This window comes from Schistocerca nitens, chromosome 2 (assembly GCF_023898315.1).
Source record: "Schistocerca nitens isolate TAMUIC-IGC-003100 chromosome 2, iqSchNite1.1, whole genome shotgun sequence".
Taxonomy (NCBI): Eukaryota; Metazoa; Arthropoda; class Insecta; order Orthoptera; family Acrididae; genus Schistocerca; species Schistocerca nitens.
Window position 1 is genome coordinate 736,080,526 of NC_064615.1, and position 16,048 is coordinate 736,096,573.

The following is a 16,048-nucleotide window of genomic DNA, read 5'->3' on the forward strand; positions in this document are numbered from 1 at the left end:
TTTAGTGATGAAGCAACTTTCCACACTAACGGGAAAGTCAACCGTCACAATGTCTGTATATGGGGCACTGAGAATCCGCGGGAAACAACTCAGTATGAACGTGACTCGCCTAAGGTGAACGTTTTCTGTGCCATTTCAGCCAATAAAGTTTTTGGTCCCTTTTTCTTCGAAGGTGCTACTGTAACTGGACTACAGTATCTGGAGATGTTAGAGAATTGGCTGTTCCCTCAGCTCGAACAAGAAGCACAACAATTCATATTTCAGCAGGATGGAGCGCCACCACATTGGCACTTATCTGTCCGTAACTACCTGAACGTCAACTACCTGAGGCGATGGATCGGCCGCCAGGCAGCCCGTGACAGAGCACTTCATCACTGGCCTCCAAGAAGCCCTGATCTTACCCCCTGCGATTTTTTCTTATGGGGGTATGTTAAGGATATGGTGTTTCGGCCACCTCTCCCAGCCACCATTGATGATTTGAAACGAGAAATAACAGCAGTTATCCAAACTATTACGCCTGATATGCTACAGAGAGTGTGGAACGAGTTGGAGTATCGGGTTGATATTGCTCGTGTGTCTGGAGGGGGCCATATTAAACATCTCTGAACTTGTTTTTGAGTGAAAAAAAACCTTTTTAAATACTCTTTGTAATGATGTATAACAGAAGGTTATATTATGTTTCTTTCATTAAATACACATTTTTAAAGTTGTGGTATTCTTTTTGAATCACCCTGTATTACTAGCAAAGAATACATCACGTTACATGTATGTCAGTTCTATCTCGAAACTCTTTCGAACTGTATTGCTTAAGTGCAGTACGGGATACAAGTTCAGCGTACGTCGATTTCTTCGTTTTCACTAGCAGTACTGTTCTTCACTTGAACGATGCATCCTCCGCTTCAGTAAACCCTAAGTGGAACACGGGATACAAATTGTAGATGTGTTGTTTATTTCGTCTCCGCTATTACTAACAGTCTTTTGTTACGTACATATCAGTATTACTGATGACAGGAGGACCTACGTATGTAATATGTACCCCAGACTTCCGTTGACCTCTACATATGTACACTGGTAACGAAAAGGTGGAAATAGACGTATGTTACATTTGCAACCTGTACCTCAATTGAACTACACGAAGACAAGAAAACGACACATGTACAATTTGTATCCCGTACTTCACAATGGGGTACAGTTTTCTTGTTGCCTTGGACGCTAATAGTATCCCGTTCGTCACTAGAGCCATATAGCTATACGCAACATTTGTATCTTGCTCGTCGACTGACATATATAGTGTCAGTGTAAAGGCGGAGTGAAGGACGGGATGCAAATTTTAGTTGTGTCGGGGGGTTTTCCTGTAATATAGCAAGTACACATTCGAAAATGTCGCACTGATACTAATGCTGGAAAACGAAAGAAGATCGACAGCTGAGAAATTTCTATTACGTACTTCACAACACGAAAATATACATATTGGTGGAATAAAACAGTGAAATATGTCAAAACAGTGAAGTACAGTGAAAGAAGCAAATGGAAAAGTGAACTTACCACACGAAAATATCGAGGAATAACCGAATCTCGCCTAGACAGACAGTAACGAAAATTACATACCCAAAAACAGACAAATCCACTCCTATAATGAAAATAAGACACTAAACATTGTTCTACAATAACAAACTAATACTCCAAATTACCTCAATATCATCACGAATAATCGTTTTAATGTACAATGATAGCGCTTATACGGAGCACAGAACTGTTTTATTTATTATCTATGCCTCGAAGTGAAGACATTACTATCTATGACTAATGTATGACGTCATTGGTCAAAGCCGACGGGTTGTATCCCCTGCTTCACAGGACCCTAAGAATGTGCATCATTAGGCTCTGTCCAAAACTGTTACGTGTCGAGGAAAGTACCTATCATAATACGAACAGATAGCCGCAGAAATATATGCTTCTCATGTGTGAAATACTGTGTTTATATTCTCATAGTTTACTACTGCTTGGAACGCAAAAGTACACTGTCCGGTCTCATTAATGTGATCATCTGTCAGAATTCTAAACAACCAACTTTTTCAACGCGGGCCTCTCGAGCCGAGCAGGAAGAGCAAGGTTTTGGAATGTACCGATGGGGAGATGGAGTGATGCCGATTCCATTGCCGGAGTGAGCTGCGCTAGGTTTCTCGGCTGAGGATCCATGGCGGAAACAGCCCGATCGAGGTGGTCGCCCAGATTCTCGACTGGGTTTCAATCTGAAGAGTTCGGTGGCCGTGGGTGTACGGTAAATTCATCCTGGTGCTCTTCGAACCACGCACGCGTGCTGTGAGCTTTGTGACATGTCGCATTGTCCTGCTGGTAGATGCCATCGTGCCGAGGAAAAACAAACTTCATTTAGTGGTGGACATGGTCCCCAAGGATAGACGTATACTTGTGTTAATCCACTGTACCTTCCAGAACGAACAGACCAGATCACCAGGGAATGCCACGAATAGAGTCCCCAGATCATAACGCTTCCTCCTCCGACCTGGACCCTTACGACTATTTTTGCAGGACTTTTTCCAGTTGTCCGATGTAACATAGAACATGAGTTATCTGAAAAGGCCATCTATTGCCACTCGCTACTCCTTGCCTGGCGGAGGTTCGTGTCCTTCCTCGGGCATGGGTGTGTGTGTTTGTCACTGGGATAATTTAGGTTAAGTAGTGTGTAAGCTTAGGGACTGATGACCTTAGCAGTTAAGTTTCATAAGATTTCACACACATTTGAACATTTTTTGCTACTCAGTGGACGTCCAGTTGCGGCAGTGGCGAGCAAATTATAGCTTTCGTTGCCGATGAACAGTAGTCAGCATGGGTGCACGAACCTGGCGTCTGCTGCGGAGGCCCACACTCAGCAACATTCGCTGAAAGGTCGTTCAGAATACACTGCTGGTAGTCCCTTGATTCACTGGGCGGTCAGTTGCTCAACGGTTGCAAGTCTGTTCGCCGTACACAGCTCCACAGCCGTCGTTCACCCCTGCCATCTACGACCCGCTGTCCGCCAGAGTTACCTGAGCTCCGGTTTTGGGCAGCGCCATTTTGCCATGCGCGGTATGCTTTAGCCACGGCTGCATGCCAACCTTTCATGAATGTAGCCGTTTCGGAAATGCTTTCATACTTGGTTCGAAAGCCAAGGATCATGCCCTTTCGGACGTCAGATAAATCGCTTCGTTTCCGCACTACGACAACGACTGTACTGTTCCCCCCCCCCCCCCCCCGCCCCTCCCCGCCCCTACACGCCTTGTATACGCTCCACGCTCCACGCTCCACGCTCCTCTGCTAGTGTTGCCACTTGCCGTCTGTGAGTGACTATAGTACGTTGACGTCGAACACAGAACATAAGCGGCTCTGGCACATTAACCTGGATGGACAGTGTATCATAAAAATTTCGTGATTTAAGAAGAGAAATAATTAAGAGAAAAATAATAACCTTGGGTCTGGCTTGCTCTGCACTTATGGCGCTAGTGTCTCCAACTGTCAGACGATAAAAACTTTCGCACCAGCTGCGGTGTCAGTGGGGCAGACTGTTATCTGAAGGAGCCTGGGTTCGATTCGCAGCCGGGTCGGAGATTTTCTCTACTCGGGGACTGGGTGCTGTTTCGTCCTCATCTTCATACCATCATAATTGACACGCAAATCACCTCCATGACGTCACACGAGAAGTATAAGCAATTAACTTCGTACCAGGGTACAGCTTGACCCTAATGAATATTCAGAATTGTCGAAGCACTTTGCCGTATCTTCCGCTGTTGAGATGATTGTACGGGCACGTCCCCATAGCCAATTTAAAAACTTTCACAGCAATGAATTGAGTGTTGGTCTGTGGTAGAGGTTTCATGAGAATGGAAGGCGAGAGAGAGGTACCGGCAGAACTGAAAGTGTGAGGGTGAGTCGTAAGTCGTGTCTCTGCCACACAGTTTTAATCTGCCAAGAATGTGAAGTTTCACAAGACGCCACACTACTTTGTAGAGTGATAGATTCATATTGGACACCTTACCTACACTAATGGCCATTAAAATTGCTACACCACGAAGATGACGTGCTACAGACGCGAAATTTAACCGACAGGAAGAAGATGCTGTGATATGCAAATGATTAGCGTTTCAGAGCATTCACACGAGGTTGGCGCCGGTGGCGACACCTACAACGTGCTGACATGAAGAAAGTTTCCATCTGATTTCCCATACACAAACAGCAGTTGACCGGTGTTGTCTGGTGAAACGTTATTGTGATGCCTCGTGTAAGGAGGTGAAATGCGTACCATCGCCTTTCCGACTTTGATAAAGGTCGGATTGTAGCCTATCGCGATTGCGGTTTATCATATCGCGCGCGATATAGCTGCTCGCGTTGGTCGAGATCCAATGACTGCTGGCATAATATGGAATCGGTGGGTTCAGGAGGGTAATACGGAACGCAGTGCTGGATCCCAACGGCCTCGTATCACTAGCAGGCGAGATGACAGCATCTTATCCGCATGGCTGTAACGGATCGTGCAGCCACGTCTCGATCCCTGAGTCAACAGATGGCGTCGTTAGCAAGACAACAACCACCTGCACGAACAGTTCGACGACGTTTGCTGCAGCATGGACTATCAGCTCAGAGACCATGGCTGCGGTTACCCTTGACGCTGCATCACAGACAGGAGCGCCTGCGATGGTGTACTCAACGACGAACCTGGGTGCACATATGACAAAACGTCATTTTTTTGGATGAATCCAGGTTGTGTTTACAGCATCATGATGGTCGCATCCGTGTTTGGCGACATCGCGGTGAACGCACACTGGAAGAGTGTATTCGTCACCGCCATACTGGCGTTATCACCCGGCGTGATGGTACGGGGTGCCATTGGTTACACGTCTCGGTCACCTCTTCTTCGCATTGACGGCACTTTGAACAGCATTTCTGGATACAGAAAATGTTCGACTGCTGCCCTGGCCAGCACATTCTCCAGATCTCTCACCAACTGAAAACGTCTGGTCAATGGTGGCCGAGCAACTGGCTCGTCACAATACGCCAGTCACTACTCTTGATGAACTGTGGTATCGTGTTGAAGTTGCATGGGCAGCTGTTCCTCCACACGCCATCCAAGCTGTGTTTGACTCAATGCCCAGGCGTATCAAGGCCGTTATTACGGCCAGAGGTGGTTGTTCTGGGTACTGATTTCTCAGGATCTATGCACCGAAATTGCGTGAAAATACAATCACATGTCAGTTCTAGTGTAATATATTTGTCCAATGAATACCTGTTTATCATCTGCATTTCTTCTTGGTGTAGCAATTTTAATGGCCAGTAGTGTATATTCAGCGGACTGATCTTTCGCTTGCGATTTATAGCTGCAGAATACGTTCAGTCTTGTATGGGCGCAGAAAGCGGGGGCAGCAGAGGCACTCACCGGACGTGAAGAAGTTGCACTCGGCGGAGAGGACGCCTGTGAGGTAGGGCAGGCTGCGGGAGAGGCCCTGCGCCATCAGCGCCGCCGGCTCCTGCGTGAGGAAGGCGCCGGCCACGGCCGGTTCCACGCTCGGCACGAACACGAAGTTGAACAGCCGCCTCCTGTCCTGCGGAGTCATACGTCTCACATGGTATTCCACTATTCATTCTAACAACATGCACTTGATTCTGACATCTTCACTCAGAGATGGACACTGATGTTGGTGGTAAAATGACAGAGTTGAAATGCAACGAGTGACACGACATGGTTTAATAAGTCTGGTGAAAAAGCAAGAAAAAATGTTTGCTTCGAAAACAACTCATCTTGCTTCTCGACATAATCTCCTTTGAGAAATATACAGTTGCTCCAGCGATTCTCCAGCTTTTTCATTTCACCAGAAAAATAGGTTCTGTCAAACTATACAAATTACTCGTTGACCACAACCATAACTTCCTCATTTGATGAAAATTTCTTCCCAGCAAGCCGAAGTTTCAAGTTAGGGAACCGGAAGTAGTCACTTTGGGGTACGTATGATGAATAGGGTGGATGAGGAACGAATTCAGAGCCCAATTTATGCACATTCGCCATTGTCTTCGCTGATGTTTGGGAAGATGCATTATCCTGGTGAAAGAGCATTTTTTTTGTATGCCATCCTTGGTCTTTTTTCAGCTAACTCATGTTTCAAACGATCCAGCAATGAAGAATAATAGCATTCAGTTGTGTTTCAACCTTTTCCAAGTAATCTATGAGGATTATTCCTTCGGAATCCCAAAAAAACAGTGGCCATCACCTTACCAGCTGACAAAATGGTCTTTGCCTTATTCGGTGCACTTTCAGCAGCCTTTCTCAATTGTTTTGACTGCAGTTTTGATTGTGATGTATAATTATGGATCCATTTTTCATCATCAGTCACAAATCGGCGCAAAAAGTCATGCGGATTGCGATTAAACGTCGCTAGACATTGTAGTGCTTTTAGCAGACTGTGAGCAATCGCGGCACCCATCTCGCACACAATTTCTTCACAGCCAATTATCTGTGCAGGATATTACGCACTTGCTGAGTTGAGATGCCTACAGCCTCATAAATTTCGTGAATTTTTATTCGGCCAGCAAGACTACGATTACCATATCATAGATTTTGTCGATTTTTCCTTTGTGGTGACCTCAACTGGATGGCCAGAGCGCGCTTCGGCTTCGATACTTGTCCGACTGAGTTTAGTTCCATTTATCCAACAGTAAATGGTCTGCAACGGGGGTACAGAGTCCGCGTGAACTAGATTTGTGCGGCAGTCCAACCCTTCAAATGAAAATGTGCAATAACAGCACTAAATTCCATTTTCAATTGCAGTCATCATACTAACAAATTCAGACGGCGGTCAACAATGAACAGTACGTTGTGCATTGTTGAAATTCTTTATACAATATTTGGAATAATCAAGCTTACCAACCACAATGGCACAAAAGAACTGTTCCATTATTTCATGGAAATTTATCAAACTTATCAACACCAAGGTTTAAAATTCTCGGACAGACACAAATCTGGCGTTTACACAAATAGGTTTTTATGTGGTTGCGTGTTGGTCAAAAACATGTGACAAGTGACAACATCAGCGGCAGAATAGTTTCAGCTATACTTTTTAACAATGTCATACTGTGCGTGTGTTTTATTCAAATGGGCAACGTAGAATACTAATCTGTTACAAAATTCTTTGTTGTGCGCCATTTATAGGCAACATATATTAATAAAAAGTTAATGTTTATGAGAAGTCTGTATTTTCTACATCTACGAAATAGGTGGCTAAATTCTAACATAGCTCTACTTCTGTTTGGAATCATCCATGTGAAGGACGTCCAAAACAGGCTGCCAATGGCGAAAACATTGAGAAAGGCGCGGTGCAATATCGTACGGTTCGTCATTATAGGTATATAATGTATAGGTAACCGTGTTAAAGTTAATTTATTTATTACATCATGATCCGTTATCTTTAGCTCATCCACAGTCTGTAGTCGTTTCTCACGTATATTACTCCAGTATACATTTAATATCTAGACATATGGAACTACTGAAACTGCAAACACTACTACAGTTAATATAATAGTGCCCATTAGAATGACTAGTTTCTTCTGCTAATTACCACTACTTTTACTAATACAATGAACCGCAATGCCTGAAAAAATATTGAAGCATCCAGTATGGGACGAGGAAACAAAATGAAACTTCGTGGGTCAATTTTACAAAGAGCTTGACAGTAGGAGCCCCCTTATCATAGGTAATCTGGTTCATAACTGTTGTAACTGGTCCTTGATATCCAGGATATTGGCACTGAGACTCATTTGATGTCTGAGCTGGTCCCACCCATGTTCTACCGGAGAGAGATCGGAGGACCTTGCTGGCCATGGGAGGGATCTTACCAACGTCCTACAAGGTTTTGCCACCTCAGATCCGCGAGTGTTTTCGACCATCTTCCCATCGTTTTCACGAGCTCCAAACCGTTGCATGAAAACTGTTTCAACGTTCAGGCCTTTCGACCAATCAGAACCAGTATCATTAACATTGTCATGAATAAGGAAATTTAAAAAATCAGAACCAATAACAGCCTGCAGGTAATTTCATTGGAGAATTCGCGATCGCGTTGATAACACTCCACCGTAAAACGCCCCTTCTTGCCAGGTCTTTTCATAACTTTACCTCCAACAGGTGCCGGGAGACACCTGCGATCCAGATGTCTCCCTCTCCCTTGAGCCGACAGCATAGGCCTCCTTGCCAAACCGTTCTGGAGGATTATCTCTAGGCTGGAGAAAGCCTCGTTGTTTTCCTGAGCACCGAAAAACAACTCTGGCTTACACAATACCCACAGTTCGAGCACACAGATGCGGACAGGAAATGATATTTCACTATCTGTTTATCTGTGTGCCAAAGGTTGGCACCATCGTGCAGTAGTATAAGTGAAGCAGAGGCGTGTAATGGGTCATGTGGCTAGAGCGGGTAGGTGCGTGGAGTGAAGATTCTGCGCTGTCGCATGGTACGCTCTACGGCGCCTGATGAGTAGTGGTGTATGTGTCACCTGCTTCGGAAGTGTCTGGATGAGGCAGAGTGATAATTCTTCGTGATGAAAGGAGATACCGCTGGCCAATTTGGCGGTCAGAGGATGCACTCAACTCCGGTGGTTGGACAGTTGATTACATGAATAGCCTATATTTCAGAAGTGACTATGGCAACGGAGTGCAAGTTCTTCTGGGTGGAAGCACGCGTAATGGCTTGAGTACTAAGCATGTTTGCCAGTGAGCGGAGCCTTGGCAGCCTCCGTCGAGCATGATGAGTTCCTTCAGCGTCGTGGAACGGGTGTGGCTCGCTCCATACAGACTCTGTTATAGGTGAACTCAACGACACTCCATATTTTCATGGTACGTTCCATATGTTAAGCACGCTTGGCATTTAATGGATGTATGAAGGGCAGATGGAATTGTGGTGGATGCTGTCTTGTTAGACCAGAATTATCAATTAAAAAAAAAAATATGTCATGAGATTTTTGGCTCTGTCCTCGCTATGGCGAGCAGTTAGTCGGTATTTATTATGAAAGCTCTGTTGTGCTTGTGTATAAACCAATCATTTGAATTGTTCCTGAAGTACTCGTCTATCACGGAACATTCTGCACTTAAGTAACAGAATGATCTGCCCACCTGGCTACCCACACGATCTAACGCGCTGCTTCCAGAGCGGGAAGGCGTGGACTTCTGTGACCTGTTGTGGAGTTTTGAGCCACTGAGGGCCAGGGTGGGACGAAGCCTCTCCGTCGTTTCTAGGTCCCTGGTTTAATATGCAACACACACAAGAGAATGATATTGTTGTCTGTATAAGGGGCATGTCCATGGACCCGATTCCTTGTTCAAAATGGTTCAAATGGCTCGAACTACTATGGGACTTAACATCTGCGGTCATCAGTCCCTTAGACTTCGAACTACTTAAACCTAACTAACCTAAGGATATCACACACATCCATGCCCGAGCCAGGATTCGAACCTGCGACCGTAGCAGCAGCGCGGTTCCCGACTGAAGCGCCTAGAACCGCTCGGCCACAGCGGCCGGCGATTCCTTGTTGTTGTGGATAACTGAAAGTAGTACATTTCGATCAGTCCAGCTCCCAAATAAAAATTCAGGTAATTTCAGTGAGAGGCAGCTACTACGGTTGGATACTATTTGGTTTAATTTTTTATCTATTGTGTTTTAAATATTGTGATCCTAAATTTCTTTTGAAGCTTCTGAAAGGTTGATTTTAATCAAAAGATTTCAATTAAAAGTCGTTGTTCAGCATAAAAATCGTAAATTTAAATCATATATGCGTGACTTACCTAATTTTTTTTAAAAAAGGAAATTTCATTTGTAGATTTTAAAAGTACCCTTGTTTAACGTATCAGGTCGGATTTCAGCAGAGTTGCTTGTACGGTACTTTTAAAACTTAATCTAGTGAATTTGTGATACTAAAATGTACTGCAAATGGAAAATGGTAAATTCTGTAACTGTTATTGTATTCCAAGGAAAGCGCAAACATTTAATATCTTTCCATTTTTATTTTTTCACTGTTGGAACCTTGGTTGTATGTGTTTCCCTTTCCCTAATCAGCTGCTGGCAATAGAGTTTGTCCCACTATCGCCACATTTGAAACACTACATTTCAAACTCACATACTACAGTTATTTCTTCAAACAAAACAGATTATGTATTAGGCTGGACAGTTCTATAAAAGGCTGCGAAGATAGTTGTCAAAACAAATGAGAGTACTATCACTGTGGAGAAAATACATGAGTAAATACGTGAACTCACTCGGTCGGAAAGAGCGGCCTTGGTGTCGCTGAGGAGTCGCTCGGCCGGCAGCTGTGAGAGGAACTCTAGCAGCTGACGGTCGCTGGAGCCGCCGGGCAGCCCCAGAGACGCTGCCAGGGACAGCGCCCTCTGGCGGGGCGCGGCGCAGAAGGCCCAGGGGCTGAGCGCCGAGCCGCTCTGGGCGATGGCGCGCGAGAACAGCCCTGGCACAGGAAGGCGGACGGTCAGTGCCGCCGTGCTGGCCAGCCTAGGGCCGACGGCTCTCAAGACACAGAGTTTACAAGGAATGGCAGGAACACAGCAGTCAGTAGCAATCCCACTGTTTTTTTTTATTATTCTTGCATATCCGGATTTCAGGTGCAAATAGCCATCTTTAGTTCTAAAATGCAGGGACATTACAGAATCAGAATTGATCTACATAAAACGATAAGTAAACAATAGAAATGATCCATTTTAGCCATCATATCATTTGAGTGAGTTCTACTCCAACAAACTCCCATCAGTACATGTCACCATAGGAGCTTGTTACTGAACAGGTAGAAGGAAACTGAGGTTGTTGTTTATAACAAGTACAGCAGCTTTCCGACGTAGCAGTTTTGAACTTATTTTTATTAAGTAAAATCAGCAAATACCATCTTTAATATACATCAAGAAACGTCCATTTACAATGTGTTTCTTCATATGTCAGTGGTGAAGCGATCCGACAAATCTTATGTAAAAGATCACTAATTGATTTTTGTGTAACCCAAAAGAGAAAAAAAACTGAGAAGGGCAGATTCATGGATCTCCTGGAAGAGATGGAGGTTTACTGTCACCTGAGGTGGCCTCGGATTCACGCACTCAGTGAGCACATCCTGCTGAAGGGCAGCCAATTTTGGGAGCTCATCGACGGTCTCCTGCTTCAGGGCAGGAGAAGTCACGACACAGCAGCGAACTAATATTGAATTTCCTTTATTGAGATTCGATTCCTCCCGAAGGGGACAGGCTGGCAGCAGCTTAGTACGTCGCTCTTCAGCCTACAGAACTTTTTTTTTAATGAAGATAATAAATAATAAAAGCAGGAGATAAAATCGGTGACTTAAATGGTAAAATGGCGGAAAATTGTGGAACTTAAAACATAAAACAAAGCTTTGGTGATGCTAAAAAAGTACACAGGAAGCAGGCAGGTAAAATAGTAGACAGACAATTAAAAAACACGGTGACAGTCTGGTTTCTGTTAGCAAGAGATATAAAAATCACACCCAGCGACAGAATGGTTTCTGTTCGCAACACTTTGGAAAAGACGCACAACACTGAAGACTCACTTAAAACACTGCACTACAAAGTTGGCATAAATATGACACACCACAGCCGAGAACGGATGGGGGGAACCTGGACAGATGATGGAAAGAAAAGGGGGAAGGAGAGGAAAAACTAAGTGGGGGGGGGGGAGGGGGGAAGGAGCCGACGGAGGACGAGGACTAATAATGAAATGTTGGCCTTACTTAAATATAACACTACGCATGGTAGTGTGTGAGGACATAACTTATTACTGTTAGTGGACCTGTTTCTCTTGCTGGTAGTATTCATTGCTGTATCTGTTTTACCATCAAACAAGTGAAACATCGTTGAACTATTATTGTTAGTGACTAAGTATAAGGCAATGCGTTATATCGTTCTTTGCAAGCAGCGCACCACAATTGGAGCTACAACATAAGTAAGACATTTACGTCAATAGAGGGGTTAGTATATTTTTATTAATTCTGCCTGATTAAAGTAGACTAAGTCATATTGATTTTCAGTATCTTACTATGACGTTAACAGTACTTAAAAACACGCTTTGTGTGAAGTTTTATATTTCGTTTATATTAATTATTTAGTGGCTCACTTAAGCCACTATGATATAGCGACTACACTACACTTTAGCTTTCTTACGAACTCCATTTGGTATGTAACTACAGTTTATCAAGACAATCTTAAAGGAAAATAATTTTTATTCGAATGTGATGTAACAGTTCTGTGTATCGCTTCAACACTAACGTATGAATAAACACGTCGTCGATCGAAGTTTCTTGACGTATTTTAAATGTGATATGCAACTACACTTGCTAATTTTACTTAATAAAAAATGGGTTTTATATTACTATATCCGAAAGGAACTGGGTTAGCTAGTTTTTTGGAATACAGAAGGCGTTATTTACATTATAGGAAGCAAACTGAGGCTGCTGCACATGTTGCAAACAATAAGCTCAGTTTCCCTCTTCCAGTACACCAATAAAATCGTATGGTAACATGTACTGCTGGAAGTTTGGTGCATTATAAGTCACTGAGATGGTATGTTAACTAAAGTGGATCATTTCTATTAGATAACGTGGCATATTATTTATTGTTTTATACAAATCAATTCTGATTCTATAATTTCCTTGTATTTTTTAAGCACTGAAGATGGCTATTTAAAGCTATACAAATCAATTCTGATTCTATAATTTCCTTGTATTTTTTAAGCACTGAAGATGGCTATTTAAAGCTGAAATTTGGACGTACAAGAATGATAAAAAACAATGGGTTTGTGACTGATTTCTGTGTTCCTGTCCTTCCTCATAATAATATATAGCCACTGTGCACAATGGTTCCGTATGCAATCAAAGTTAGCGAAGAAATAGGGCTGCGCAAAGGGCAGTTATGAAGTTTTAAAATGAGAACTTTAATTGTCTTTCGAAATTTCCCAACGAAACTGGTAAGCTCCATATTTTCAAGTTTGTATTCAAGTTAATGTTGTCATTCTTCACAAGGTTTGTTCTGGTTTTCTAGCACTTCTGCCAGTATAGCGGTCGCAGAGTTTTGTTGCTCGCTGTCTGTACAGTAACCAATGTACCACGGTTGAGTTATAAAGCCCCAAAGTATTTCAAGGTTAGGTAGAAGGTACTATCCGCACTCCAATATGCCCTATGTGGGTAGAGAGTGATTGGTTATGTTGTCTTGAGGAACTATGGGAGGGTTAAATCAGAAATTAAATATCCTGAAAGTGTCGAGTTTGGGGCGCTTGTTTTCAAAGTTAGTTATGTTTCTATCTTACGATGACATGATTTTAGGGAGCAGAGTCTTATTTGTTTTATAACTTTCGTGCACGTTCTTTGTTGATTCCCAAATTATATGGGATCCACGTCCCTGTGAATATTTCGGCACGGATCAAGGTGTTCTAGAAACTGTATGAAGTCCTCAGCCTTACCGGCTTTGAATCTTCCTCGTAAGGGTATTAGCATCCTTCTTTAGTTGTTTAGTACCTCTAAAAGTGTGTGACAAGGAGTACCCGAATTGTCAATACCATAGAGTTTGATATGCAGACTTAACCCTTAGAAATGGAGGGGGTGTTTTAGCTATTTCAACTTGACAAAACTTTTGTACATGCCTGAGGAACACACACTTTCCAACCAGGCATTTTTTATTTTAAATTTTGAAGCCCAAACTAAGTCTGTGAGGAGGAGGAGGACTGTTTCTTGGTGTCGTTCAGTTGGGAATCTGTCTCCAAGACGTAATTTGTGTACGATATGATTTCCAACGGGAACTAATCAATTTGAGCGATAGATCCCATACTTTACTTCAGTTTAAGTCTCTGCTCGTTAAATAACTAAATATTCCACTTGGATCGGTTTTTTTATTACAGTGTTATAGAAATTCGACCCTGCAAAGCAATGTTGGTATTTTTGTACTTCATTTCGTGCTCACAAGTGAGGCATAGTCGGCATAGCTCAGTTGTCTGGTGCGACGTTATCATGTAATATTTGCATATAGAAACCAAAGCTTAATATTGTTTTCACTAAAGATGTTTCCTACACTAAGGAGTATAATAGCTATACTCCGTAACGATTTGTAACAAAAATTCATTATGCCTATTTGTTTATGTTGTCCTCTGCGAGTGGAATGAATCGAAACTGTGCCAGTAATAGTGACAAGACAGAGGTTTCCACGTAACATGTCACTCAACATTTTACTATTACAATTTACTTTATTACATTCCAGTATCTATTGGTTGAAAAACACTACACACACACACTTGTTTATACCTTTTCAGGCAGACGTATTGTGTGTGTTCATTCCAGATAACAGGCTCCCATAATTCTTTGTGGACGGTTTATCACCAAGGGAACTTTTTGAACTGTACGTAATAGTTTCGGAGAAGTGCATTCTTTCATTTTTGAACATTAAAGAAATTGATACTTCAATGTGAACGTGACCGTACTTCTATAGAGGAAGAGCCAAGTGAAGGAAATCCTAAACAACAGCCTCGATTAAAAACATTCAGAAAGTGAGCAATGTACTATTGTTCGATCGCCGATTAATGTTGTACAATAAAAATGACTTCATAGGCAAATCAGTAGAAATTTCACGCCACATTTTACATGAAGCTCTAACTTTCTGAAAATTTTGTGTAAGATAGCTGCCGAATTGGTTGTAAGCCGACCAAAAGCAAATGCCTAAACAGTGATTTCTATTTCGTCTAGATGAAAAGATAATAACCTTTTTATGGAATGCAAAAGGGTTACCTCACAAGTACCTTTCAGAGGGTGAAAAAGTAACTGGTGAATAGTTAGCAAATCGTTTTGGTCAACTGGATGAAAATTGGTCGAGAAGAGGCACGGATATAAAAGCAAAGAAGAAAAGTCTTCTCCCATTGAAAGATAAAATACGTTTGTCCACAAAAGTATATGGGTATTGAGAAACCAGGGATCTAATGCATGGACTGTTGAAACATCTTCCGAGTTCACCAGATTTGAGACCGTTTAACTCGATTTTCCTTCATCCGAAGAAATACATACCTGGGTAAAATTTTGCGATTAAAAGAAATAGCAGTAGTTTGATATTTTTCAGACCTTACACTGTCGCACTTCATGGACGTGATCTGCTCACTAAGAATTGACCCAGAAGCGAACTATGTGAAAATGTGAGGGTTTCCACGGCTGTCACGCCTGACCTAGTCCCCTCGGACTTCCACTTGTTTGGGCCATTAAAGGATGCCATTCGCGCAAGACATTTTGAGGACGATTTGGAGGTGACTCACACAGAGAAGCACAGGATCCGCCACCAGGACAAGGATTGGAGCCGACAGGACGTACACGCTCTTGTTTCGCAGTGGAGGATGGCCATAGAACGGGATGGAGATTACGTGGAAAAATAGGGTGTGTCCGTAAAACACAATTCTTTCGTGTGTGTAATTCTCATCATTCTTAATAAGGGAATGTTTAAGAAAAAAATGCAGTGCATTACTTTATGGGCAACCTGAGCATAAGTGAATTTTGTGTGACCAGACTAATGTTGTACACTGTCACTCCGAGCACATGCCACGTTGTACGCTGCATCTTTTGAAATCGCTTAGGCCTTTCATCTCCCTTTGCATTTCATCTACCCTCATCTATTTACTCCCTGGACATGCAGTTTTTAGATCCGTCTGCGAGAAAGGAGTGGAATTGTACTCACCTTTTGACATCCCTGACAGTAGGTGGTAATGCACGGAAGCAGCTCCAGCACTCTCTCCAAAGAGCGTGACGTCATCTGGATCTCCTCCGAAGGCACGGATGTTGCGACGCACCCAGCGCAGGGCCAGGTGCTGGTCTTTCAGTCCGAGATTGCCCGGCGCTAGCTCGTTCTCGAGGCTCAGGAAACCTGTAGCACCGCCAGTACAACCAATTCAGAAACGAACAGGATACTGATATAGCGTTCTTCGATATATACGTTATGAAGAATGTAAAATAATTTTTGATCAGGTGAGGATAGATGACAGCTG

General features: G+C 43.0%; 1 protein-coding gene across 3 annotated transcripts in view; it reads right to left on the bottom strand.

Moving 5' to 3' along the window:
* Positions 1–16,048, bottom strand: part of LOC126236948 (acetylcholinesterase-like) — a 184,080-nt gene that overhangs the window by 34,609 nt on the left and 133,423 nt on the right. For all 3 annotated transcript variants that reach the window (XM_049946642.1, XM_049946644.1, XM_049946643.1), the window contains exons 5-7: positions 15,742–15,927; positions 10,288–10,490; positions 5,429–5,594 (exon numbers count right to left, since the gene is read on the bottom strand). In XM_049946642.1, coding sequence (XP_049802599.1) covers positions 5,429–5,594; positions 10,288–10,490; positions 15,742–15,927 — 555 coding nt within the window. The remainder of the gene's footprint in view (positions 1–5,428; positions 5,595–10,287; positions 10,491–15,741; positions 15,928–16,048) is intronic.